The sequence below is a fragment of the Lepidochelys kempii genome, chromosome 2 (assembly GCF_965140265.1).
Source record: "Lepidochelys kempii isolate rLepKem1 chromosome 2, rLepKem1.hap2, whole genome shotgun sequence".
In the NCBI taxonomy this organism is placed as follows: domain Eukaryota; kingdom Metazoa; phylum Chordata; order Testudines; family Cheloniidae; genus Lepidochelys; species Lepidochelys kempii.
Genome location: NC_133257.1, coordinates 169,237,662 through 169,265,375, shown reverse-complemented (window position 1 = coordinate 169,265,375; position 27,714 = coordinate 169,237,662). Strand labels below are relative to the sequence as shown.

At 42.9% G+C, this 27,714-nt stretch overlaps 3 protein-coding genes across 6 annotated transcripts; 1 reads left to right on the top strand and 2 right to left on the bottom strand.

Moving 5' to 3' along the window:
• Window positions 1-929: 929 nt before the first annotated feature.
• HUS1 (HUS1 checkpoint clamp component) lies at window positions 930-12,669 on the bottom strand. 4 transcript variants are annotated; one of them, XM_073332743.1, is made up of 8 exons: window positions 12,491-12,669; window positions 8,510-8,637; window positions 6,576-6,752; window positions 5,782-5,889; window positions 4,647-4,721; window positions 2,524-2,623; window positions 2,022-2,153; window positions 1,041-1,368 (listed from the first exon to the last, which is right to left on the bottom strand). In XM_073332743.1, exons 2-8 carry the CDS (start codon window positions 8,528-8,530, stop codon window positions 1,286-1,288), a joined length of 696 nt encoding a protein of 231 aa, XP_073188844.1. In that variant the 5' UTR covers window positions 8,531-8,637; window positions 12,491-12,669; the 3' UTR covers window positions 1,041-1,285. The 4 variants fall into 4 exon arrangements, with proteins under 4 accessions (XP_073188843.1, XP_073188842.1, XP_073188844.1 ...); XM_073332740.1 differs by lacking the exon at window positions 12,491-12,669 and adding an exon at window positions 12,321-12,478; XM_073332742.1 differs by lacking the exons at window positions 2,022-2,153; window positions 12,491-12,669 and adding an exon at window positions 12,321-12,478 and having other exon boundaries at window positions 930-1,368.
• Window positions 12,670-16,295: 3,626 nt separating this feature from the next.
• On the top strand, window positions 16,296-18,047 carry LOC140905992 (uncharacterized). The gene is made up of 2 exons (XM_073329478.1): window positions 16,296-16,897; window positions 17,485-18,047. Exons 1-2 carry the CDS (start codon window positions 16,315-16,317, stop codon window positions 18,024-18,026), a joined length of 1,125 nt encoding a protein of 374 aa, XP_073185579.1. The 5' UTR covers window positions 16,296-16,314; the 3' UTR covers window positions 18,027-18,047.
• Window positions 18,048-21,028: 2,981 nt separating this feature from the next.
• SUN3 (Sad1 and UNC84 domain containing 3) lies at window positions 21,029-27,418 on the bottom strand. Its single transcript, XM_073329651.1, has 7 exons — window positions 27,405-27,418; window positions 26,250-26,409; window positions 24,637-24,721; window positions 23,620-23,735; window positions 22,839-23,006; window positions 21,973-22,065; window positions 21,029-21,283 (listed from the first exon to the last, which is right to left on the bottom strand). Exons 1-7 carry the CDS (start codon window positions 27,416-27,418, stop codon window positions 21,137-21,139), a joined length of 783 nt encoding a protein of 260 aa, XP_073185752.1. The 3' UTR covers window positions 21,029-21,136.
• Window positions 27,419-27,714: the final 296 nt, after the last annotated feature.

Here is a 27,714-nt window from a genome sequence, read left to right as displayed (position 1 = left end):
ATTGTTTCTCTCCTTTGCAAGTGTAAACTACTCTTGCGAAAGCTGGCGTCACCCCGACAGACCAGCCTCAATTTGGCATAAGAAAGGAGAAAGAGAATAAAGGAGTACAGAGGTATAAGTAGGGGACCTACAGCACCATGATTTTTGAGTGCTTTTCACTATCTATCTGCTGGTCAGATAAGTGACAGCCTCCCAAGGCTTCTGCAGCTAAGAGGGTCCCTACGCCTTGTCCCTTATTCGTCTTTCCGCGGAATTGAGTGACCGATCCTGGCTTGGCACCGCTGGAATCGAGAGATGCAAGGAGGGTAAGAAGCACCCACACCTGATCTCCTATCTTTAGTGTACACATATTTTGAAATAGAGCTCTATACTTTGTTTTCTTTCTTTGGGATTGTGGCTTCAGTTTTGTAACTTGTTTGTGTGTGTAACATCTCTACATTTAAATAAGTAGGCACTAGCAATTTTGTAACCACATGATTAGAATCTAGCTTAATAAATTTTGGTAACCATTTATGCATAAGCCTGACTTGTTTTCTCTGGTTTACTGTAAAGCAGCCAACACAATTAAAGAACCTCAGCCGTTTTGGCTCTAAAGCCTGGCCATTAGGTGAGAGTACTAAGAGCCTAGCGTTGAGTTGTGCCGCCTCCACGGGGCAAACTCTTGGGGCACCTGTCAGTCAATCCTGGCTGCCCGCTGCGAAGGAGCTCTGAGCTCTAGCAGTTAAAGTCACGGGTGTGGAGAGGCTCTTAGTGCTGCCATTGGGGCACCTGTCAGTCAGTATTGACTGCCCGCTGCGAAGGAGCTCTGAGCTCTAGCAGTTAAAGTCACGGGTGGTTAGGACCTTGGGGCATCCGTCAGCCTAGCCCGGGCTGCCCGCCGCGAAGGGACAGTGCGTCCTAGCGGTTAAAGTCACGGATGGTATAAACGGGCATAGCTGGCACCTCACCAAACATCCTTGGCCGTCGGCTAACACCTACTTGCTTAGTTACTGAGTGGAGTGAACAGCACCATGGATGAGCTTCTACAATTTCCCTGCCCAGGACACTAGAAAGACTAGCTTTCCGTATACTTTCACTTTAATCCAAAATATAATCAGCACAAAAATATAATATCCTTGGGAATCAAGTTCTTACAATAATTCTATAAATATAAAATATATAACAACTTATTTAAATGTTATAGACCAACAGCCCATCAATTCACAAAATCCCCATTCTTTATGCTTGTTTCACTCTTTGTAGAGAAGGCCTCAGATGGTAGAACTGCTGAGCTGTAGAAGAGTATTCATGCAAGTGCTGGAATGAAGTACTGAAGGGAAACCTCTTCATGAAGCAAAATGAAGTGAACAATTCTTTTGCTTACAATATCTGTAAAAGAGACACCAAAAAGCTAGTTGGAAGGCTGGCACAAATACATAACACAGTGAAACTTCTATATAGGAGAGGCAGAAGCTCTGTCATCTTCAGAGGAAAAGCCCGCTTCAGCATAATGCAGCGGTGATCCAGGATTCTCCTCTCAGCAGGGTCTGAACTCGTATTGAATGTAATACAAAATCCTACACCCGATTTCTATCTGCCTGTGGCTGTAATACACATTTAGGTCTCAACATATAAGAACAGTGACGGTGTACATTGATAGCATACATCATACACTTAAACAGATTTAGAAAAACAGCCTTGAACACAATGGGAAACCACTTGAGAAAAGAAAGAGTAGCCAGAATACCTACATTATTTTCTAGAGATTTGAGAATTGTGCCATGGGGCAGGACTGAACTTTCCAATGGCACACCATCTGCATGACTTTCACAGCTTAAATTTACATGACTAAATTTTCAGAAATGACTAGTGATTTTTGGGTGCCAATTTCAGACACTTTAAAAAGGTCTGATATTGCAAAAGCTGGGCTCTCAGCACTTTCTGAAAAGTAGGCCCTTCTAAGATGTCTCAGGCTGGCCACCTAAACGCTGAAAATGGCAGTCTGAATAAGTTTCTCTTGAAGTCAGAGCCATTGAACTTACTGCACAAGGCTTTTGTGGGATTTACTTGTTGCCCAGCAAGTAGCTGCAGGAGCTTCCTTATGTCTATGCGTGCCTCAGCCATGCTTTCCGGATCTCTGTCTTGAGTAGAACTTTGTGAACCATCCTCGGATACTAAAATGTTATAAAAGAGGACTTTGTATCAAAAGTACACTCACAAGATGAGTATCAGCTCTAGTCAGTATGCACTAGTTTATATGTACATGGGTTATCATTTTAAATCCCTTTTCTCTTACGCAATTAATAACTGCAGTCTTCATTAAAACTCAAATGCTCCAAAAACTAAAACTGAAAAAAAAAAAAGCCAACATCCATTTTATTTGAATTTAAAATTTGTTGACTATATGTTAATTGTTAAAACGTTCTGAAGAGTGAATTTCCCCAGGTATTAACAAGATCAGCCCTTAGAGTTATGTTTATCAGTACCAAAACCAACGCATTAAGATAAAATAGACATCTGGATGGGGCAAAGTGGGAGACTTACCCCATGGAGGATTTCCAAGACCTTTAAAATGGGTCGTAACAGACACTAAATCGGTTTCTATTTTCAAGTTCATTTCTCCGTTTAAATTTGCTTCAAGCACCTACAATACAAGTCAGTCATTTGTCAATCAAATTTTCCCTCTGAAAATAATTAAATTACATTTAAATGTACAACTTATACAGTTTGCATCATCCTACCTCAAAAGCACCATGACCAACATGAGCACATCACACTGATAATACTACACTCTCCACAAACTCTCTCCTTGCTTCTGACATGAGTTCAGACCTCTAGTCTGCAAGGCCAGGTCTAAAACTTTAAAGTTATTTCACAGTGTCTTACTCTTTGCAACAGCTACGGTCCAAAGGGACAATGCAGCAGGAGATAAATCATGTAAAACTGAACTCCTTAGCAGGGGTAGTCAGAAAAAACTCAAACCTGACTATATTCTGATAAAAGAGGTAAACTTTTCAAAAAGTGCCTGCATGATTTAGGAGCTTAAATCTAATTTTCAAAAGTGACTTAGGCACTGAAGGACCTAAATCCAATAGACTTTCAGTGAGCCATAATCTAAGGTCCTAAGTCCCATTTTCAAAAATGGAATTTAAGTGCTTTTGAAAACTTTAGTCTAGATTTGGGTTTTCTTTAGGTTTCACCCAATAACTATCTTTCCCATGACTAACAACTGATGGGGATTAGAGAGAAGAGAAAGAAAAGCGGGGTAGGGTGGAAGGAGCTGGCATTATGTAGTAGCAGAGAAATTCATTTACTCTCCAGTATTTTTAGAGGTCACAGCTGTTGTGTTTGGCTCCTAGGTACCACCTTAGAAAAATGAAAGGGAAAGGTGGCTGCAAGTCAGTAGCGAATGAAATGATTCCTATCCCGTGCACTCAAGGACTGCATCACCACTTAAGCAGATGGAGTGTGGCCATTTACTCTAATATGGGTATTATCAGGACTAGAGTTTTCAATATAACGTGAGACCCTTTGGGATAAAAGGTGCTAGATGACTATAACTTTACAGAGCTTCTGAAAAACATATGTCATTGCATGGACCTGTCTCACAATGCTGATCACACCGTTACTGACAAAACAAAGATAACTCTGCCCAAGAGAGTTATAAAGAGGATAATTCTAGATATGTTTATTCTTTTGAAAGTGAAAGACTACATGAGAAAATTTTCAACAATGATTTTTGTGCCTAGCTATCATCTGAATGACTGAAGTTATGAGCTCCTACCACTGTATTCAAAATAATTCTTGTTATCCCATAGAACTAAAAATTTTCTGTAACGCCAAGTCTGCTAATAATACTGTTTCTAATGTTACGCAATTCTAGAGCACTTTCCCTCCGAAGATTTCAAAGCACTTTAAAAACAAACAATACTTAAGGCACACAACATTCCTGAGTGGAAAATAATGGACATACAAGGATCATTTCATCCAACACTGATATGCTGCTATTCCTAGTATGGAATGTGACAGACCTTTAATAGCGCTCAGCAATGCTAGCCAACCATTTCGGTTAAGAAGCGAAGATTGCAATTTATAGCTGAAATGCTGCTAAGAGAACTTAGACAGGTCAAAAGGTAAATCCTAGGCCCTGAATTCTGGAAACACAGACATATGTTTAGCTTTGTGCCAATGAACAGTCCCATTGAAATCAACGAGGCTACATACATTCAAGCATATGCATCAGTATTTCCAGGATGAGGGGCTCAGGTTGTAATTTGATCAATTAGTCAGCATTAACCCGTTTACTCTGACAACCCAAGTAGGAACTCAATTTTACATCTCATCTGCAAGACAGTATCTGTGGCATCACACTTCTCTCTAACATCACACTGAAGCAACTGTTCAGTACTGATTCAGAAGGAAAAGTACTACGTACCGTGAAGCGCACAGTATACTTTTAGGCCCTGTAAAACAACAGTAACACTGAACTGCAGCACTTGGATGTTCTTTGGAAGTTTCCCACACAAGTACTAACCTGGCCCAAGCATGCTTAGCTTGCAAGATCTAGCAAGGGAGCACTACGCAAAGTGAGATGGAAATTCTTTATGTAAGTAAGGGATGCAATTGGCCCCTTTTTTCAAGGGATTAGGAGAGATATTTTAACTTACAATGCAATTGCTGAGATTTTTCATTCTTTCCACAACACTTTTCATGGTCTTCAGCACTGGTAAGTAAATACTGACCTACAAAAATCACATCAACTACATTTAAAAATAAAACACACAGCACTATGAAATAATATTTCACAAAGTGAAATAGAAGGGATGGGACACTTGGTCTTCCTTTACTTCTGTATTTATCAAATGCTTATTCAGCAAGGGGTGCACAACAGACTTGAAATAAATCAGTGAACTACCAAGGAACAGAACACTTCCCTTACCAGATTACATCATTGGTTCATTCAGAACAGCATGCTGCCCTCCTAGCAGTTCACAACACTTGAGAAGGAGCAATTATTATATACTTTTTTCCCCTTATGTTCCTAATCTGTGTTATGTGTCAACAGTAGAAGGTCTAGCCCAAACAACTTTTCAAAATATGTATCAGAGGTTCTGTTCCTCAGTGATAAGCATTCCTATGAACTCAGGAGGGGAGGGGCTTTGTTATAACAAGGAACATCTAGAGCTGGGGGGGGGCGGGGGGGGAGTTCTGCACATAGTAAACTCAAAGTAACTTCATTATTCAGTGGAGTTACTGTGGAGCTACATTGGTGAAACAGAACACAATTCATCCCAGTTATTTCCAAGCCACGTAAACTCAAAACTCTGTTGTTAGTTTCCTCTTGTTCATGAAAGGTTTTGTACATCTAGTGTAGTAGACATGGTGAGCAGATAGACAGAAACTACATACAAAATGTATTCTCTTTAGAGCAGAGGTCTTTTTCTTACATAGCTCTAGAGCTCATGACAAAAGGATCTGTACCTTATAAAGAATAGAGTCATACAAAATGATGTACTTGGGCTGCTTACTGAAGAGTAAAAAACACAATCTAATGATAGCTCTGTCAAAAGTTATGTGGTCTCTTGTACCCAGAAAAAGAAACATCTATAATATCATCTGTGATCTATACACCTCATAGTGACAATAATCGGGCTACCTTTTCAAGCTGGGGGTGTATATATATAATATATGTATATTACACACACACATATATACACACTAAAGTTTAACAACATACGCAGCTTATAGTGTTTCACCCCAATCCTGTGCATTCAATAGTGATTTTAAAAAAACGTTGCTTACATCAAAGTCTGGTACACTGGGTTCTCGGAAATCATTCCACAATCTTCTGGGAATAACTCCCACTGGAATGTCGTGTGTCACAATGCGACTACTGGTCGATAATGAGGGCTTGAGAGAGAAAAATAAAGTTCTTGTGGTTAAGGAACAGGATTAATAGTCAGGGAGACCAGGTTTCTAATCCTGGCTCTGCCAGGAATTTGTGATGTACCGCGGACAAAATGCTTAAGCTTTTTGTGTCAGAAAGTGGGCATAATTATACTTCCCTTCCTAAAAGAGATTTTGCAAGGCTAAAATAATTAATGTTTGTAAAACAACTTAGGATCTGCTAATGAATGGTGTTACAGCAATATAATGTAATATTAAAATCCTCAATGGGGGCAGATCTAAATTAAAAGAAAACAAAACTAAAAAAGCCACAGTTTTGCCATTTTACCTTATGTAACCTACTGATTTCAATGGGAAGTATATGTCAGGGTAAAACCTGGCCCACTGGATGGAAAGAAGAATGGAAGATTTACTTTTTTGCCATTGCCTTGGTGTAACTCATTCTGTAATATTTTATTCTCCCTTTCCCTCCCTGGCTAGTATCACCCACATTATCCTAGGTGCTTTCCAAGCATAAAAGAAGGCATGCCCCTATCAATATAGTTAAATTAGATTCTTTTCCCAGCAGCATTTCAGACTATTCCAGGAAAGGACATATATGATTTTAAAATCAGCTATTAGATTTAGGGAACAGCACAATGTTTACTACATTGTTCCCAAGGGCACTTAAAAAGCATTTCTGCTCTTACCAGTTCCACAGCTACTGTGAGACAGGGGCAGTGCTTGTTAGTCAACTTGATTTTCACCGTCTTGGCATTCTGGGCTGTTTTTAAAGCCCTTGATAGGTTTTCGGGTGTCAGCTCCAAATAAATTTCATTGTGTTCTGCTGCTACTCCTTCCATTTGGAACTCATCAAAGAAGTTCCCCTTTAAAAAAAAAAAAAAAAAAAACACAGAGGGGAGGAATGACAAGGAAAAACTGTTTAAATTTAAAATAAGGCAAGTCACAGTAAGCAGAATTAAAGCATTGTACCATACATTCAGAACCGACTGTCTACAGGCTGAAACTCCCCTTTGCTCTGTGTGTTCTGTATGTTACAAAACAGGCTCTGCAGCCATAAAGGTCCAGCTGTGTGGACCCGGAGGCAAATTCAATGCGTAACCTATTAACTTCAGTCTCTTACATGCCACCTCCCATAAGTAAACAGAGAGGTTAAAACATTCTTATCCCTTGTGCAACTACACACAAAATCTGAGAGAAAATATATGTGAAAGTCATCCTAGAAACAGAAGAGTTCAGCCACATGAAGACACATTCTCTATGCGTGAAATTAAGAAGATAAGGAGGGCCACAGTGGGTCAGACCAGTGGTCTATCTAGCTCAGTATCCTGCTTACCAACAGTGGCCAAGTTACAGGTGCTTCATTGAGAATAAACAGAACAGGGCAATTTATCTACTGATCCATCCCCTATCGTCCAGTCCCACCATCTGGCAGTCAGAGGTGTAGGGATATCCCAGAGCATGGGGCTGTGTCCCTGATCATCTTGGCTAACGGCAATTGGCAGACCTATCCTCCATGAACTCATCAAATTCAGTTTTGAACCCAGTTATGATTTAGGCCTTCACAACATCCTGTGGCAACAAGTTTCACAGGTTGCTTGCACATTGTGTAAGTTGAACAGTCCCAGTCTATTTAATCTCTCCTAATACAGAAGCTGTTTCATACTCTTAATCATTTCTCAAAAAGAAAAGGAGTACTTGTGGCACCTTACAGGCTAACAAATTTATTTGAGCGTAAGCTCACTTTATCGGATGCATGCCAGTTTGGGATGAGGGAGGTATTGGTTTCTTGATGTCACATCTATGAACATGCAAAGAATTTGGAATTTAATTCTCTTTAAAACCCGATTCACAGTCTGTTGATGATTTCACTGTGATCGGGCATAGAGTGCATGGCAGTGACTCCTGCTCTGAGAGAAGGCTGCATGACTTGTTAAGCCTCCAAATTCCTCGCATGTAAATAGATGTGACATCAAGAAACCAATACCACCCTTATCCCAAACAGCACGAAGGCTATATTAGCACAGCCTTGCACTGACATCACAATAAGAGCCAAAAAAGGAAGGAAGTAGAAGAGTATTTACATGTGTACTTCAAGACTCAGGTAGAAAGATCGAGATTTACACTAAGTAATTCACTCAGTATGTACACGGTTTTGAACTGTTCATGCATGCATGCTGTAGCTCACGAAAGCTTATGCTCAAATAAATTTGTTAGTCTCTAAGGTGCCACAAGTACTCCTTTTCTTTTTGCGGATACAGACTAACATGGCTGCTACCCTGAAACTAATCATTTTTGTTGCCCTTCTTTATACTTTTTCCAATTCTAATAGATCTTTTTTTGAGTTGGGACAACCAGAACTGCACACAGTATTCAAGATGTGTGCATACAATGGACTTATATAGTGGCATTATGGTATTTTCTGTCTTATTATCTATCCCTTTCCTAATGGTTCCTCACATTGTTAGCTTTTTTGATTGCTGGTGAAATACATTCCTGCAAAAGTCTATACACCATTGATGTCCCTTTTAAACCTTTAGAACAGCCACCTTAGTTTTAAAGACACAGAGATGTTTCATATACTGTTAATTATGCAGTATCAGCCTATTTCTATGGCACGTACCTGACTTAACTCACACCACATGCTGACCCCTCCATTAGCCACTTTATCAGTAAGGATGAAGTAAAGTTTGTCCACTGTAAGGCGTAGAGTGCATGTCTTGGCTAGTTTGGCAATTGTATTGATCACACCTATGGGATAAAATTTCATTAAATGACTTCCTAAAACTTCTAGCACAGGACAAAAAAAGCTTTGCTTGCAAGGTTGTGGTTTGCAGTTCAGTAGGAAAGAACATTATTAAAATAAATAAATCAATGGAAAGTGGCAACCCAAGACTTTGATATTTTGTTAAATTCTGTTGTTTTGGTTTAAACCCTCCGCCCCCCATCATTATTTTGTTTGGAGAGACAAGGTGGGTGAGGTAATATCTTTTGTTGGACCAACTTCTGTTAGCGAAAGAGACAATCTTTCAAGCCACACAAGAGCTCTATGGTTCAAAAGCTTGTCTCTCTCACAACAGAAGTTGGTCCAATAAAAGATATCATCTCACCCACCTTGTCTCTCTAATATCCTGGAACTAAAAAGCTACAACTACGCTGCACATAATTATTTTGCTTTGTCACCTATCTCCTATCCTGTCTGACATCTAAACTGTGAGAAATCTGTGGTAGGAGCTATCTTTTTTATTTTTTGTCTGTATACTGCTCTGTAAGAGGTTCACTTGTTTAGGGTTCCTGGGTGTTACCATTACCACAAACAGTAAACAAACAGGTTTCAGAGTAACAGCCGTGTTAGTCTGTATTCGCAAAAAGAAAAGGAGTACTTGTGGCACATTAGAGACTAACCAATTTATTTGAGCATGAGCTTTCGTGAGCACACAGCTCACTTCATCGGATGCATGCCGTGGAAACTGCAGCAGACTTTATTTATACACAGAGAATATGAAAAAATACCTCCTCCCACCCCACTGTCCTGCTGGTAATAGCTTATCTAAAGTGATCATCAGGTGGGCCATTTCCAGCACAAATCCAGGTTTTCTCACTCTCCACCCCCCACACAAATTCACTCTCCTGCTGGTGATAGCCCATCCTGGCCACTATGGATGTAGAAGCCCTCTACACCAACATTCCACACAAAGATGGACTACAAGCCGTCAGGAACAGTATCCCCGATAATGTCACGGCTAACCTAGTGGCTGAACTTTGTGACTTTGTGCTTACCCATAACTATTTCACATTTGGGGACAATGTATACCTTCAGATCAGCGGCACTGCTATGGGTACCCACATGGCCCCACAGTATGCCAACATTTTTATGGCTGATTTAGAACAACGCTTCCTCAGCTCTCGTCCCCTAAAGCCCCTACTCTACTTGCGCTATATTGATGACATCTTCATCATCTGGACCCATGGAAAAGAAGCCCTTAAGGAATTCCACCATGATTTCAACAATTTCCATCCCACCACCAACCTCAGCCTGGTCCAGTCCACACAAGAGATCCACTTCCTGGACACTACAGTGCTAATAAACAATGGTCACATAAACACCACCCTATACCGGAAACCTACTGACCGCTATTCCTACCTGCATGCCTCCAGCTTTCACCCTGACCACACCACAAGATCCATCGTCTACAGCCAAGCTCTGCGATACAACCACATTTGCTCCAACCCCTCAGACAGAGACAAACACCTACAAGATCTCTGTCAAGCTTTCTTACAACTACAATACCCACCTGCTGAAGTAAAGAAACAGATTGATAGAGCCAGAAGAGTTCCCAGAAGTTACCTACTACAGGACAGGCCTAACAAAGAAAATAACAGAACACCACTAGCCGTCACCTTCAGCCCCCAACTAAAACCCCTCCAACGCATTATTAAGGATCTACAACCTATCCTAAAGGATGACCCAACACTCTCACAAATCTTGGGAGACAGGCCACTCCTTGCCTACAGACAGCCCCGCAACCTGAAGCAAATACTCACCAACAACCACATACCACACAACAGAACCACTAACCCAGGAACCTATCCTTGCAACAAAGCCCGTTGCCAATTGTGCCCACATATCTATTCAGGGGACACCATCACAGGGCCTAATAACATCAGCCACACTATCAGAGGCTCGTATACCTGCACATCCACCAATGTGATATATGCCATCATGTGCCAGCAATGCCCCTCTGCCATGTACATTGGTCAAACTGGACAGTCTCTACGTAAAAGAATAAATGGACACAAATCAGATGTCAAGAATTATAACATTCATAAACCAGTCGGAGAACGCTTCAATCTCTCTGGTCACGCAATCACAGACATGAAGGTCGCTATCTTAAAACAAAAAAACTTCAAATCCAGACTCCAGCGAGAAACTGCTGAATTGGAATTCATTTGCAAATTGGATACTATTAATTTAGGCTTAAATAGAGACTGGGAGTGGCTAAGTCATTATGCAAGGTAGCCTATTTCCTCTTGTTTTTTCCTACCCCCCCCCCCCCCAGATGTTCTGGTTTAACTTGGATTTAAACTTGGGCAGTGGTCAGTTTGGATGAGCTATTACCAGCAGGAGAGTGAGTTTGTGTGTGTATGGGGGTGGGGGGGATGTGAGAAAACCTGGATTTGTGCTGGAAATGGCCCACCTTAATTATGCACATTGTAGGGAGAATGGTCACTTTGGATGAGCTATTACCAGCAGGATAGTGAGTTTGTGTGTGTGGTTTTTGGGAAGGGGGTGAGGGGGTGAGAGAACCTGGATTTGTGCAGGAAATGGCCCAACTTTATTATTATGCACATTGTGTAAAGAGTTGTCACTTTGGATGGGCTATCACCAGCAGGAGAGTGAATTTGTGTGGGGGGGGTGGAGGGTGAGAAAACCTGGATTTGTGCTGGAAATGGCCCAACTTGATGATCACTTTAGATAAGCTATTACCAGCAGGACAGTGGGGTGGGAGGAGGTATTTTTTTCATATTCTCTGTGTATAAATAAAGTCTGCTGCAGTTTCCACGGCATGCATCCGATGAAGTGAGCTGTAGCTCACGAAAGCTCATGCTCAAATAAATTGGTTAGTCTCTAAGGTGCCACAAGTACTCCTTTTCTTTTTAGTAAACAAACACACACACAAAAGCGGATGATTACAGAGTAAAATCTTTGGAACATAGGAACAAGACACAGAATAATGGTCCATGGTAATTTTTTTATTCTTATGTTATTTAGGTATAATTGTGCCTACATGCTACAATGCAACATGCCCTGGAAATATCCCAGATGGACAGATATTCCCAGATCTGCCACTGAGTTGTTCTGAGAACTTGGGCAAGTTGTTGCAGGGCTCTGTGCCTCAGTTTTCCCATTTGTAAAATGAAGACAGGGACACCTTTATTAGTAATGGCTTTTGGGATACAATGTGCTATGCAAGGGCCGGGTGTTACACTCCCCAGGCAGCAGGCGTTGAAATCTGTCTTCTAAACCAGCTAGTGACTCCAGTTTAGTTGCTCTGGCTATAAAGCACTGTATGGCCAAGGACAGCAGCAGCCAGAAAAATGAGGCTCGTGTGCTTGCAAAGCAGCCCCGGTTTCCCCTCCTCACGCGTGCCACTCTTTGTGGGGTGCATCGCTCCCTGGGGTACGGGGAGAGGCTAGGGGATCTGGCGGCACATCTCCCCGAGATTTTAAAGCTCAGGGGGCATGAGGGTTTGTAATCTCCCCCCCCCCCCCACTCCATCTCCCAGCCCCCGCCACACCTCACCCTACCCCTTTCCCCACAGGCAGGCTCCCGTCCTGACCCCTGGGCTCCCTCCCACCCCGCTGCTGCAGACCTGCTCCCCGGGGCTCCGCGCAGCGCGGCCCCCCAGCCCAGCCCAGCCCAGCCCGCTCACGGGTGAAGTGGTTCAGGCAGGCGACGTCCACGATCTTGGCCCGAAACCGCATTGCAGCAGCAGCAGCCGCCCTGAATTTGGAAGCAAAATAAACCCGGCGCAGCTCAAACTCTCCGGGAAGCCCGGCCCCGCGCAACCCAGTTCCGCTTCCCCTTCTCCTCCCCGCCCACCTCTGCGGCCTCGTATAGCGTCAGCGTGCGCTTAGCCCCGGGGAGAGTGTAAGAAGCGGCCTGATTCGGGTGTCACTGCGGCGTTACTCCATTGGGCCGGGGATCAGTGGCGCTGAGCTGGTGTAAAAGCCGCGCCAGCGCGAGCTCAGGATGAGCAGCATAGAGGGGCTGTTTCAGGGAGAGCAGATCACACGGACAATGCACTTCTCCACTGCCTGTGCCCTGCTGCTGTACAAAGGTGGTGATGATGTTACGTCTTTCCTTTAAAAAACAAAACAAAACAATGAAGAGCTAAAGGAAATAGGGGAAAAGTTGGTATCAATTATTAACAGGACAAAAAACTACCCACATAAAAAAGGTAGGAGTTGAACAAGACAAAAACCATAGTGTTAGAAGCGGCCCAAAATATGAAAGAAGGGAAATAAGCATAAAACAAGAAAATAAAAAGTGAAAATAGGTAACAGTTAAAAAAAATGGAGGCTAGACCTGTGCTTGACTCTCCACTCTGTTACACCAATGTTACACTGCTGGAAATCAAGGCGTTAGATTGGTGTAAAACTAGTGTGGCCATGTGGGGAATCAGGCCTAAGGAAAGGTTAGGAAAAGAAAGTGAAAAGGAGCAGAGGAAAAGAGGGAGAAATGAACTGAGTATTTTTTTAGGAACTAAAGTTAGGTTAGGAGTTGCCTTGAGGGGCAGGGGCAGCGAAATGATTTAATGTGAACACTAGATGGGGCTGGTGAACTCACAGTCGGTTACAGTCTGATGGCAAGCATAGTGTGCTCTGGGGACAGTGTCAGGTGGGGAGTTTGACTGGGGCGGGACACCTGCGTTGCGGTTTGACAGGTGTACTGCATACTAATAAAAACCCAGCATTACAGTACAAAAGAATTTATGCTCCTCTGGCTCTTGGTACAAGGGGAACCCTATATGGAATCAGTGCTCAAAGCCACAGGATCCAAGCTTGCTGCTGTTGAAAATGCTGTCATGTATTTTTTGTATTCATAGCACCTACCTAGGAATCCCAGTCATAGATCAGGATCCCATTGTGTAAGGTGCTGTACAAACACAGAACAATAAGACAGTTCTTACCCCCAAGGAGCTCATTAGGAGGTCCTTTATCCTCTCCCTCCCCATAACTATCTGGGCAGGTGGTTCAGAGTGTGAAGAGGATGCCATGTAGCAGCTGAAATCATTATAACTACAAGAAAAGAGGAGAGAAAGAGGAAAAATCCTTTACCTTCTGCAGTTGGGAGGAGGAAGGATAGAGGCTCCTCTCATGGAAAGCAACAGTGAGTGTAGTGGATGAAATAAGGCTATCTTCCACCTGCGAGCAGCTGAGGGGGAAGCTAGAGGTGTTGTAAGTACAGTATACTGGTACGTCCTACTGCATGTCCTCCCAGCAACTAGGAGGGAATAGTCTAAAGGGGCAAATACTCATTGGAATGGTAAGGCATGTTGGTGTCAGTCTGGCCTCCCAGTAAAAGCAATGGGTTTTTACATAATAAACCATCAACAATGACATATTTACTTCAATGAGAGTTTTGCAGCTCTTAGTCCGGAGGAGTATTTACTTCTAGTTTGTTTTACTAAAAATAGCTATGGGGTTGTGAATAATACAGTTGACATAAAAGCAAAACAAAATAAATAGATTTATCATTTCTCTTGTTTAATTGTTTTCATTTTTCATAATTAACACACAGAAATACAATACTAAACCAATGTAAGCATTAACCAAATAGAACAGAACCCGAAAAAGAACTTAATTTAACATGGATGGAGCAATCATTAAAATATTATTAGAAGAATCACAAAAGATAATCATAAGAAAGAGACAATAGCACTGGAAGATAATTCTACATATAAATGCAAAATTCTTAACAAACAAGCAAGCAAGCTGTAAGAACAAAGAATAAGGAGAAACTCAAATCCAGTCAGAGGACTTGCATACAGCACAAAGTGACAGCGTATGTGGAAAGCAGACTATTTATTTTGTTTTGCAATTATTTTGTTGTTGAATTTGCAATACCTAACTTGACCACAAAACTACATTGTGCTAGTTTGGTTACTGGCTGAATTTTGGGGAGTTATCAGAGACTCTGGGAAACATTATATAAGAGTAATGCATATGGTGGAAATTAATAAATAACAAGATTGATTCAAGTGCCTCCTAAATCTTGTTATTAAACTTACTGTCTGATGTCACAGATAGTCAGCAACTAAGCTGCAATGCTGTTGCTATTAATATTGTTGGATGAATCCTATGAGGATAGAAAATGGCATGTCTCAGAGGTGGTGCATTAAATGTTCAAGAGGTGAATGCCAGCTCTCCTATTTGTAAAAAAACAGTTAATAAATCAAAAACTAAAAGGCAGAGAGAAGCTGAAGAGAGAAAGGGAGAGGGGTACATATACATAATAAAATAACTGTGTGACTTGGTGGGATTTTAATAGCAAATTGTCTTGCCTTGGTAAAAAACTTGGGGAATATAATACATAAGTTTCTCTTCTCACCAACAGGAACATACAGGCCCAGATCCTCAATAGCATTTAGGCTCCTAACTTCCATTGAAATTATGTGAAAATGAGAGAGGAGATTGGGGATGCACCAGGAAAAAATAGCATCCCACGAGCAGATCCTCAGCTGGTATAAGTTGTTAATGCAAAGTCAGTGGAGCTAGGACAATTTACATAAGCTGAGAAACTGCCCCCATGAGTTTAAGTGTAGGTGAAGATTGAAACTCTCCAAGATCAATCACTGTCTATGAATTCAGGAGCCCCTAACCAATACTGTGGGTCAACAGAGGATAAGCAAAGAAGAATGCCACATGGAACACAAGGGAAAGCTTTGATAGGAAATACAAAGAGCCCATCTCTAAGGAAAAAGAAGAGGATTACTTGTGGTACCTTAGAGACTAACCAATTTATTTGAGCATAAGCTTTCATGAGCTACAGCTCACTTCATCGGATGCATAAAGTGGAAAATACAGTGAGGAGATTTATATACACACAGACCATGCAAAAATGGATGTTTACCATACACATTGTAAGGAGAGTGATCACTTAAGATGAGCTATTACCAGCAGGAGAGTGGGGTGGGGGGAGAGAAAACCTTTTGAAGTGATAATCAAGGTGGGCCATTTCCAGCACATTTCCAGGAGTTAACAAGAACGTCTGGGGGGGGGGGAGGAATAAACAAGGGGAAAGGGAAAAAAAAACACTAAATTTTCTCTGTTTAATAATTTAGATTTGAAGAAAAATCCATCTGACATATTTCTATCTCATTAGAATCCCAGGTCCGGATTTCCCATTAGGCACAGTAGCATGTGCCTAGGGTCACCAGTGTTCTAGGGACACCTACAAGTTAAAAGTGGGTTAAAAAATTTCATTTTTCTACAGAAAATATGAAGGTCAACTGTAGGTGGGGTGGGGCGAGGGGGTGCTGAAGATGCTGTGCCTAGGGGCACCTAAGCCCTGGTCTACACTAGGACTTTAGGTCGAATTTAGCAACGTTAAATCGATTTAAACCTGCACCCGTCCACACAGTGAAGCCCTTTATTTCGACTTAAAGGGCTCTTAAAATCGATTTCCTTACTCCACCCCTGACAAGTGGATTAGTGCTTAAATCGACGTTCCCAGCTCGAATTTGGGGTACTGTGGACACAATTCGATGGTATTGGCCTCCGGGAGCTATCCCAGAGTGCTCCATTCTGACCGCTCTGGACAGCACTCTCAACTCAGATGCACTGGCCAGGTAGACAGGAAAAGAACCGCAAACTTTTGAATCTCATTTCCTGTTTGGCCAGCGTGGCAAGCTGCAGGTGACCATGCAGAGCTCATCAGCACAGGTGACCATGATGGAGTCCCAGAATCGCAAAAGAGCTCCAGCATGGACCGAACAGGAGGTACGGGATCTGATCGCTGTTTGGGGAGAGGAATCCGTGCTATCAGAACTCCGTTCCAGTTTTCGAAATGCCAAAACCTTTGTGAAAATCTCCCAGGGCATGAAGGACAGAGGCCATAACAGGGACCCGAAGCAGTGCCGCGTGAAACTGAAGGAGCTGAGGCAAGCCTACCAGAAAACCAGAGAGGCGAACAGCCGCTCTGGGTCAGAGCCCCAAACATGCCGCTTCTATGATGAGCTGCATGCCATTTTAGGGGGTTCAGCCACCACTACCCCAGCCGTGTTGTTTGACTCCTTCAATGGAGATGGAGGCAATACGGAAGCAGGTTTTGGGGACGAAGAAGATGATGAGGAGGAGGAGGTTGTAGATAGCTCACAGCAAGCAAGCGGAGAAAGCGGTTTTCCCGACAGCCAGGAACTGTTTCTCACCCTAGACCTGGAGCCAGTACCCCCCGAACCCACCCAAGGCTGCCTCCTGGACCCAGCAGGCGGAGAAGGGACCTCTGGTGAGTGTACCTTTTAAAATGCTATACATGGTTTAAAAGCAAGCATGTGAAAGGATTACTTTGCCCTGGCATTTGCGGTTCTCCTAGATGTAGTCCTAAAGCCTTTGCAAAAGGTTTCTGGGGAGGGCAGCCTTATTTCGTCCTTCATGGTAGGACACTTTATCACTCCAGGCCAGTAACACATACTCGGGAATCACTGTAGAACAAAGCATTGCAGTGTATGTTTGCTGGCATTCAACCAAAATCCGTTCTTTATCTCTCTGTGTTATCCTCAGGAGAGTGAGATATAATTCATGGTCACCTGGTTGAAATAGGGTGCTTTTCTTCAGGGACACTCAGTATAGCCCATTCCTGCTGGGCTGTTTGCCTGTGGCTGAACAGAAATGTTCGCCGCTGTTAGCCACAGGGAGGGGGGAAGGTTGAGGGGGTAGTCACGCGGTGGGAGGAGGCAAAATGCGACCTTGTAACGAAAGCACATGTGCTATGTATGTAATGTTAACAGCAAGGTTTACCCTGAAAGAGTGTAGCGACTGTTTTATAAAATGTGTCTTTTTAAATACCGCTGTCCCTTTTTTTTTCTCCACCAGCTGCATGTGTTTCAATGATCACAGGATCTTCTCCTTACCAGAGGCTAGTGAAGCTTAGAAAGAAAAAAAAACGCACTCGCGATGAAATGTTCTCCGAGCTCATGCTGTCCTCCCACACTGACAGAGCACAGACGAATGCGTGGAGGCAAATAATGTCAGAGTGCAGGAAAGCACAAAATGACCGGGAGGAGAGGTGGAGGGCTGAAGAGAGTAAGTGGCGGGCTGAAGAGAGTAAGTGGCGGGCTGAAGAGAGGGCTGAAGCTCAAATGTGGCGGCAGCGTGATGAGAGGAGGCAGGATTCAATGCTGAGGCTGCTGCAGGACCAAACCAGAATGCTCCAGTGTATGGTTGAGCTGCAGCAAAGGCAGCTGGAGCACAGACTGCCACTGCTGCCCCTCTGTAACCAACCGCCCTCCTCCCCAAGTTCCATAGCCTCCACACCCAGACGCCCAAGAACGCGGTGGGGGGGCCTCCGGCCAACCAGCCACTCCACCACAGAGGATTGCCCAAAAAAAAGAAGGCTGTCATTCAATAAATTTTAAAGTTGTAAACTTTTAAAGTGCTGTGCTTAAAGTGCTGTGTGGCATTTTCCTTCCCTCCTCCACCACCCCTCCTGGGCTACCTTGGTAGTCATCCCCCTATTTGTGTGATGAATGAATAACGAATGCATGACTGTGAAGCAGCAATGACTTTATTGCCTCTGCAAGCGGTGATTAAAGGGAGGAGGGGAGGGTGGTTAGCTTACAGGGAAGTAGAGTGAACCAAGGGGCGGGGGGTTTCATCAAGGAGAAACAAACAGAACTTTCACAGCGTAGCCTGGCCAGTCATGAAACTGGTTTTCAAAGCTTCTCTGATGCGTACCGCGCCCTCCTGTGCTCTTCTAACCGCCCTGGTGTCTGGCTGCGCGTAACCAGCAGCTAGGCGATTTGCCTCAGCCTCCCACCCCGCCATAAACGTCTCCCCCTTACTCTCACAGATATTGTGGAGCACACAGCAAGCAGTAATAACAGTGGGAATATTGGTTTCGCTGAGGTCTAAGCGAGTCAGTAAACTGCGCCAGCGCGCCTTTAAACGTCCAAATGCACATTCTACCACCATTCTGCACTTGCTCAGCCTGTAGTTGAACAGCTCCTGACCACTGTCCAGGCTGCCTGTGTACGGCTTCATGAGCCATGGCATTAAGGGGTAGGCTGGGTCCCCAAGGATACATATAGGCATTTCAACATCCCCAAAGGTTATTTTCTGGTCTGGGAATAAAGTCCCTTCCTGCAGCTTTTGAAACAGACCAGAGTTCCTGAAGATGTGAGCGTCATGCACCTTTCCCGGCCATCCCACGTTGATGTTGGTGAAACGTCCCTTGTGATCCACCAGAGCTTGCAGCACTATCGAAAAGTACCCCTTGCGGTTTATGTACTCGGCGGCTTGGTGCTCCGGTGCCAAGATAGGGATATGGGTTCCGTCTATAGCCCCACCACAGTTAGGGAATCCCATTGCAGCAAAGCCATCCACTATGACCTGCACATTTCCCAGGGTCACTACCCTTGATATCAGCAGATCTTTGATTGCGTGAGCTACTTGCATCACAGCAGCCCCCACAGTAGATTTGCCCACTCCAAATTGATTCCCAACTGACCGGTAGCTGTCTGGCGTTGCAAGCTTCCACAGGGCTATCGCCACTCGCTTCTCAACTGTGAGGGCTGCTCTCATCCTGGTATTCATGCGCTTCAGGGCAGGGGAAAGCAAGTCACAAAGTTCCATGAAAGTGCCCTTACGCATGCGAAAGTTTCGCAGCCACTGGGAATCGTCCCAGACCTGCAACACTATGCGGTCCCACCAGTCTGTGCTTGTTTCCCGAGCCCAGAATCGGCGTTCCACAGCATGAACCTGCCCCATTAGCACCATGATGCATGCATTGGCAGGGCCCATGCTTTCAGAGAAATCTGTGTCCATGTCCTGATCACTCACGGGACCGCGCTGACGTCGCCTCCTCGCCCGGTATCGCGTTGCCATGTTCTGGTGCTGCATATACTGCTGGATAATGCGTGTGGTGGTTGATGTGCTCCTAATTGCCAAAATGAGCTCAGCGGCCTCCATGCTTGCCTTGGTATGGCGTCCGCACAGAAAAAAGGCGCGGAACGATTGTCTGCCGTTGCTCTGACGGAGGGAGGGGCGACTGACGACACGGCTTACAGGGTTGGCTTCAGGGAGCTAAAATCAACAAAGGGTGTGCCTGTACATCAAGGAGTATTTCAGGCAGGACTGCACGGAGGGTTCCAATAAGAAATGGTGCACCAAAGTTATCGTTGTTATTGGAACAAGGAGGTTAGCCTGGCCTCTGATTGATACATGGCTAGATTAACCTCGCTGCGCCTTCTCTGTGACTGACTGCAGTGTGATCTAGACAGGGGAGGAGGAAAATGAGTACAAAACAAATCTGGTCTATTTCTTGTTCTGACCCACTCCATCTATCCTTTACATCTTTGGCTGGCAGCAGACGGTGCAGAAGGACTGCATGCCATCCACATCTCATGGCTGCTTGGCAGAAGATGGTACAGTACGACTGCTAGCCATCTTCATCTCTTGCCTGCCTGGCATAAGATGGTACAATACGACTGCTAGCAATCCTCATCTCTTGCCTGCCTGGCAGAAGATGGTACAGTACGACTGCTAGCAGTCCGTATCGCCTGCCCGCTCACCATAAGACGGTTCAATAGGACTGCAGGACTAAAGAGAATGACCTGGTCAAGTCACTCCAAATTTAGTCCCTGCGCCCATGTCTGCCCAGGCGCTCCCAGCCGACGTGGCCAGGAGCACCTCGGACACGACGAGGACGACTACCAGTCGTATTGCACCGTCTGCTGCCAGAAGGCAATGGGTTGCTGCTACTGTGTAGCAATGCCGTACCGCGTCTGCCAGCATCCAGGAGACATAGGGTGACGGTTACCTGAGCGGGCTCCATGCTTGCCGTGGTATGGCGTCCGCACAGGTAACTCAGGAAAAAAGGCGCGAAATGATTGTCTGCCCTTGCTTTCACGGGGGGAGGGAGGGTGGGAACGGGGGCCTGACGATATGTACCCAGAACCACCCGCGACAATGTTTTAGCCCCATCAGGCATTGGGATATCAACCCAGAATTCCAATGGGCAGCGGAGACTGCGGGAACTGTGGGATAGCTACCCACAGTGCAACGCTCCGGAAGTCGATGCTTGCCTCGGTACTGTGGAAGCGCTCCGCCGAGTTAATGCACTTAATGCACTTAGAGCATTTTCTGTGGGGACACACACACTCGAATATATAAAACCGATTTCAAAAAAACCGACTTCTATAAATTGGACCTAATTTCGTAGTGTAGACATACCCTAAGGTTAAATCCTGCCCTGTAGAACCCTCTTCGCTCAGATTCAAATTTCCTACCCCAGGCAATCTCAGAAATATTAGACAAATACTATTTATTTACTATACACACTGTACCTTTTTCTATAGAAACAATAACATTTTGAAGAATAAAAACAATTTTGCCAAAAATAATGTTGTTTGCATTTTTATTTTTCTATTTTTGTCTTCTATGGACACCCTTTCACTTGGGTGATGAAGTGGAGTGGATCTTAAGAATTTCATTTTTAGTTTGCTGGTGTTGTTGCCATTTTGAGTTCCTAAGGTGTGGGATTCTGTTTAAAGAACTCCTGGGTATGTTTTAGATCTCCGTGTACCCTGAATCGATAAATGCAGGTATATTCTGGGTGTCCCCAATTGTTTAGCACTTTCAATTTCATGAACCTCATGAATTCAGAAAGTTCATTCTGAAAGAAAGAAATTAAAGCTATTATTTTTTACTTTATGTATCTTTCACTGCCGATCAACAATTAGCATCATGCAGGGGTGACTTGTTCACTATTTTACTCATGTGAAATCATTGCCCACAAGATATGAAGATGCTTATACCTCTACTAACTGTACTTTAAAATAGTAATTATAGAGCCATAGCCACAAAATAGGCTAGCCTGCCTCAGTAAGCAAAGTAACTCTATGAAGTTCTCCTCACTTAGAGGCTGACTCCAACACATGTAGAAATCCCACTGATATCCATGTGAGGTCTGTGCACAGAATTTCTACACAGACGAGCACTTAAACAGAACAGATTTATTTTCAGTAATCTATAACAAAAAGATTTCCTTACAATGATCAGTAATGTTTAATTTGATGGACCAATATTCTGGTGGTATGTGAGCTGTTTTCTTTTTATGCAGACTAAGGGAAGATTGCCCAAATTCATTGCAGGTAACACAGCAGATTAGACTCCAGCAATAGTGCTGCAGAAAAATTGTTAGTTTAAAAGCCACCATTGACAGAACTACAGACTAAGTTACAATCCTTTCCACCCAGGGCTATTTCTCCAGATCACTGCTGCTGGGAAGCTCAAACAACCCCCTAATTCAAGCAATAGAATCCATCTTAATCTCACAGTCACTTCCCCTCTTCCTTAATGTACCTTCAATTGGAATGTTTGAAATAAATCTCCTTCACAGTTATATATGAACTGTCCTAAGAAAGTTCCTTGCTCCTCATCTTCCTCCATCAGACCCTGCAGAAAAACACAGGCATGGAGAAAACAAAAGACAGTGAAAACCCAATTACAACAGGTTTAAATGTGTTTTGTCTTCATGCAGACAGTTAAAAGGCATGACATGATATCCCAGATGCACAGTGATGTGCTAAATCCATAAAACAAGGGTCCTTGTAGCACCAGTCCATTCCAAAAGCCAGGTTTGACCAGGATGGTGGTATCACAGGATATCCAAAAAATCCAAACATAGATGGTACAACACATGAAATATATCACTCTTGTTCATAAACCAAGGATTTATTTCAAATACATCTCCAAAGTTACAAATATCAGGAGAAGCCCGATAGTTATGGCCTACTAGTTACCACTTCATGTTTTGGTTAATTTATAGTCACAATAGTCCCGTGAGATAGGTAAGTAAGTACTAGCCCCATTTATAGTTGGGGAAATTGTGAGAGGTTGAGTGAGTTAATGGCAAAGCCAGGATTGGAAATCAGAAGTTCCTAGTACCCAGCCCTGTGCAGAATCCCCTAAATCACATTGCCTCTCTTATAGGTAGCATGTAGACACAGCAGGTTGTGCAGGAATGGGAAAGTCTCATTTTTAAGAGTAAATGGAATAACAAGGATTGTGCTGATAGTTATATATATGAATTGCTCCCTTCCTACAACATGGAGTGAGTTGTAGATGTGAAGGAAATATACAGAACTTGCTTTTTTCCTATATTTCCCCCCATACTTCCCTTCCCCCTTCTTAGAAATCTTATATAAAAAGCTAAGGAAGATGCTCACATAGACAGCGAAGTCCTTAGGAGCACTGGAGATTTCTCCTGTAGGGGAGATTTTCTTGGGAATGTGCTCCATTGTAACTGCTCTTGGAATTATTTCCACAGCCAGTTTGATGACAGTTTCACCCTGACTTCCTGGGAAAGGCCAGCAGTCCCCAGGATAATTATTGGGCTAAAACCAGAACACAAAACAATGATGATTGGTTTAGGCAACCATGTAGCTAACGATATCACTGGTATAATTCCACTGAAATCAGTGGAATCCCTGAAACCAGGGATTCCTTTGGCACCTTAGAATCTATCTTGAAACATGCCAATGATATTTAAATCATCACAAAGTTCATATGTTTAGAGTCTAATTAAAAATTAAATATAAAATATGTTGTTTAATGCTGAGGATAAATACTAGTTCCACAATGCAGTATTCAGATGGACTGTACTGGCTGCACCACTCATAAAAGCTCTAGTACCATGGTCTTCACTTTCCCCCGCACTTATGAACCATGTTTATTCCCAGGTCCCAATTCTTAATTCTGTTGCTTTTATTTCTCTCTTTCCCTCACTTGTGGTGTGGTGCCAACCTGGGTTTGTCTGCAAAAATGTCATGAAATACAGCAGCATACGCTGGCCTTCTATCTCCACTGATCCTTCCCTGAACTTCAAGCAGTATGGAGAGAAGAACAGGGAAAGCGGACATGGGGAATGGTAGTGGGAAAAGGAGACCCAAAAGGAAGAGAGGAAAGGGTAAAGGAAACTCTCAAGACTTCTTTTATTTTGATTTCTACCTGAAGAATAACTTCTGGAGACTTTACAAAAACCAGCATTGGAAATGATAACCAAAAGAATTTTCCTCTATTATGACGGTAGCTCCTAGTAGTTCTGGACTGAACAATGCTGGCACCTGAAATTAAAATATTCATACAATAATGAGATAATATCTTGCAAATAGCATTACATGGACCTGAAGAAGAGTTCTTAGTAAGCTCAAAAGCTTGTTTCTCTCACCAACAGAAGTTGGACTCACTTTGCCTCTCTAATACAGCAGGTATTCCTAACAATGTGAAATATACAGAGGATCTAATGACCAACACCAGGTGTTGGGTGCTTAACTCCTAATACATAGAGAACAAAGCCCTGTAATACAATTATCATTTATGTGAGTGACTCATTCAAACTGGACATGCATCACCGTATGTGACCCTCAGAAAAAAAATTCATTATCAAACAACTCTTTTATGTGACTCAATCAACATACACCAGCCATAATTCTTATAGCTCTCTCTTCCCCACATGCTTACTTCCATATACTCTTCTCAAATGGGCATGAAGGGACATTGGCACAGCTTTCCCACACTGGTAATACCATAAGAATGTTGGCTCTTACCATACTTTGACCTGAACAAGCACAGGTTTTGACTGATTTCTAGCAACAGTATTTGTCTCTCTTTCACTTATTCTGTCCTTCTCTATAGTAACAGGCCATGGTGGCTAATTAAAATATTCAAAATTGATAATAGGCGGTGGGTAATAAAACTGAAAATAGTGATTAATAAAAACAATATAAAATACGCGTTCGTTTTTATAAAAAGGCTTGGAACATTGTCAGACTATGTAAATGCATAATCTTATTTTACCCTTGTCCTCTCTTCCTCTTCCCTCCTAGTGTAGGTGACATTCATTTGTACATCTTGTCTTAAACTAGATTGTAAGCTTTTTGAAGGCAAGGACTCTGTCTTCTTATATGCTTTTACAGTGCATAACAGCATGGGGAGCCTGATTCTAACTGGGGAGAATAATAATACCTGCTGATTTTAGGGCATAATCAGGCATCTGGACTTGGTCTTCATCCAGCTTTTCAAGTACTTTATTCAGCATCCTTTTAACAGTCTGTGAAAGAATATAAAGGTAAGAACTGTGAGAGGGGAAAGGACTTTGAAAGTAGTACACACACCAGATCACCTACAATCTGAAGTACATGTAAAACAATCATGAAGTAACCATTATGTTAGACTAAGGTCTGGTCTACACTTAAAATTTAGGGTGACATAGCTACAGCAGTGAGGGGCGTAAAAAATCCCTAACTCCCCCAGTGTAGATGTTGCTAGTGCACTAAAAATAAAGTGTAGTTGCGGTGGCACAATGAGATGGATGGGTATATACTTGAAACAGCTAAGATGTACTTGGGGTGGCTAGCCCCTCCTGCTGCTCACACCACTGTGGCTACACTCTATATTTAACATGCTAGCTTGATCACAGCTAGTACAGGCATGTCTTCTTGCACTGGAAATTACACCCCCAGCTCAACTTGTAGACATACCCTAAGAGGCTGGGTTAGGATGCCTGGTATCAAGTGCAGGTATTATCTCTTGAGTCAGAGACCACTTGTTAGAGGTTCTGAAAACCACCTGGAATCTCAACCAAAGTGTCAAAAAACTATTGTGTTCACCTTGTTCTATAATTTTGGCAATAGCCACCTTTGTAGGAGAGTGTGTATAGCCCTCCTTCTGTGCAGTTGTTTTACTATATCATAATAGTGGTAACTACCTATATAATGACCCCTTATATATGTGCAATTTAATCACCACCCACCAAGTAGTTCATAAAAGCGAGTGATCACACCAATTGGTTAAATTCCTGTAACTTCCAAGAAATAGAACAAAACTCAAAAGAGCAAAGATGTTTGATATACTCTGTCCTCAGGAACACTGAGCGCATACTGCCAACAAGATTGCCTTTGGGAAACCCTTACCATACTATTCACTTCTACATCAAAGACCAGCTGCTGAAGATGAAAGGACAGATTCTCTAGACAATATTACCTGTGCTGAGGATCCCCTGTACAGACCTGTGGGACAGACTGTGGAAGGCTAGGAGGACATACATAATATCTCCTGCAAGCCCTGTGAAATAGCCCCTCAATACAGAGTTACTCTGGGGAGAGGCTGGGGAAAGCCTTGGCAGCAGCCAGGTCTCCCATGGGCGACACTGACAGGGACCAAAGGGAGCCCAACGGTACCAGAAGTGACTCAGGAGACTGAGTTGCAGGTTCTCCTCATGAATTTTCCACCAGATCATTCTCTCGGGGTAAAAGTGAAAAATCAGTACTGTAGCTTACACTATTGTTCCTTCAAATGTCTAATGTAGTATACATTTTGTTCAGGAGGTGATGGTATTCTTTTAATGGTTAGGGTGATGGAAATTCCTACCTATGTTATCCCACCCTTCCAGCTACCCTGCAAAAAAGTCTACAGTCCAAAGAGAATTTTTTTATTGTGGGTGAACATTTGTTCCTGGATTCCCAAGACTGTTACACTACATATGTCAATGAAGTATAAAAAATGTGTGAGAAGGAACTGTGGTAGATACAAAGAAAGATAGAAATCTCTACCTACAAAATCCTGCAATGTCCTCTTACCCATGTTGTAACGCCTTTGATCTCACTCCCTTCCAGGGCTTCACTGATAGCACGCTGGGTGATGTCCTTTGTACCTTGTCTCAGAGCATGAAGCTCTGTCTGTAGCTTATCTACCTGCTCTTTAAGAGATTGGATTTCTTTCAAAACATGGTTTGCCTGCCTAAAAAAAGTGGGAAAAAGTGACAGAAAACACTATTTTCCTGGCCTGTCTGGCTTGCAGTATGTCATGAGAATGAGACACAGGCGACAGACACCTTTTTTATACCTTTAAAGAAATCTGTTCCAGATGATCAATTTGTAAGTGATAGGAAAACTAGACTTCAATACCAGTTCTAATACCTTCAGATGGCGAAGCTACCTCTCTGCCCCATGGGCAAAATTTTCAAAAGTATATCTAAACAATTAGGACCCTCGGTCCAATAGACTTTCAATAGGACTTAGGCACTTTCAAAAATTTTACCCTGCTTCCTGAGTAACACGGAGGTGAGTGGAAGCATATCTGCAACTATCCTAAAAAATGCGTAAGGGCGGGTTTGAAGGACTACGATTTTGTTTGATGTAGAAAAAAAAATAAAATATGGACAAAAGAATAAGGATTCTGCCTGGAAAATACTGGCATACAAGATACAATAACCTGTACTTTCAAAGATTTCAGGGCATTTCAAAACAAGAACATATGGTTGAAAAAGTAAACCGGTTTTATCTGGAATGCAGACCAACCCAGCAGCAGGTTACATTTGATTAAAAACTACTCACACAAATGGCACAGAGGGCCACAAAAGAATATGCTCAGTTCCTATCTCTCAATTGCCATCTCTGACACAGACCACAAACAGATATAAAACAACGAAAAATACATATTAAAAAGTGCAGTCACCACTGCAACAACTTCTAAAACATATTTTACTTGACAAAAAATGTCCCCCTTTCCTTACACATGGGAACAGTGGGTTCCCATGCCCCGCTCCTACCTGAACTCCAAAGCTCCCATCACTTTTTCAGCCTACACAGTTCTGTATAGTACCCTAATATCTCCTATATAATTAAACATTCATGTTATTTTTCTAGCATCTTGACATCAACTTTTCAAAAACTGCTGCTTGATAAGGCTCCCTTGTTTTTGTTCTTCCTTCTCTTTCCATTCTTCATTCATACCTTTTACAGTCCATTTTAGTGTATCTGCTGCACCGGTTTTGGTAATTTCTATTCCTTCCTTCCGATCTTCCTGTATTCCACTTTAAATATCTTTGTTCTGTTAAACATTTTTCTCCTTCATTCCTCATGTCCACCACTTCCCCCCGTCACTCTCTCTCCCCAATAACGACCTTCTTACCCTAAGTGTTCTAGTTTCTCATTTTGCCCCACAGCTGTTCTTTCCCCCCTCCATACTCCTATATTCTCCCCTTAGTGACTTGGATCATTATTCTCACATGGATCCTCTTATTCCTCTGATCTTGGCTAACCA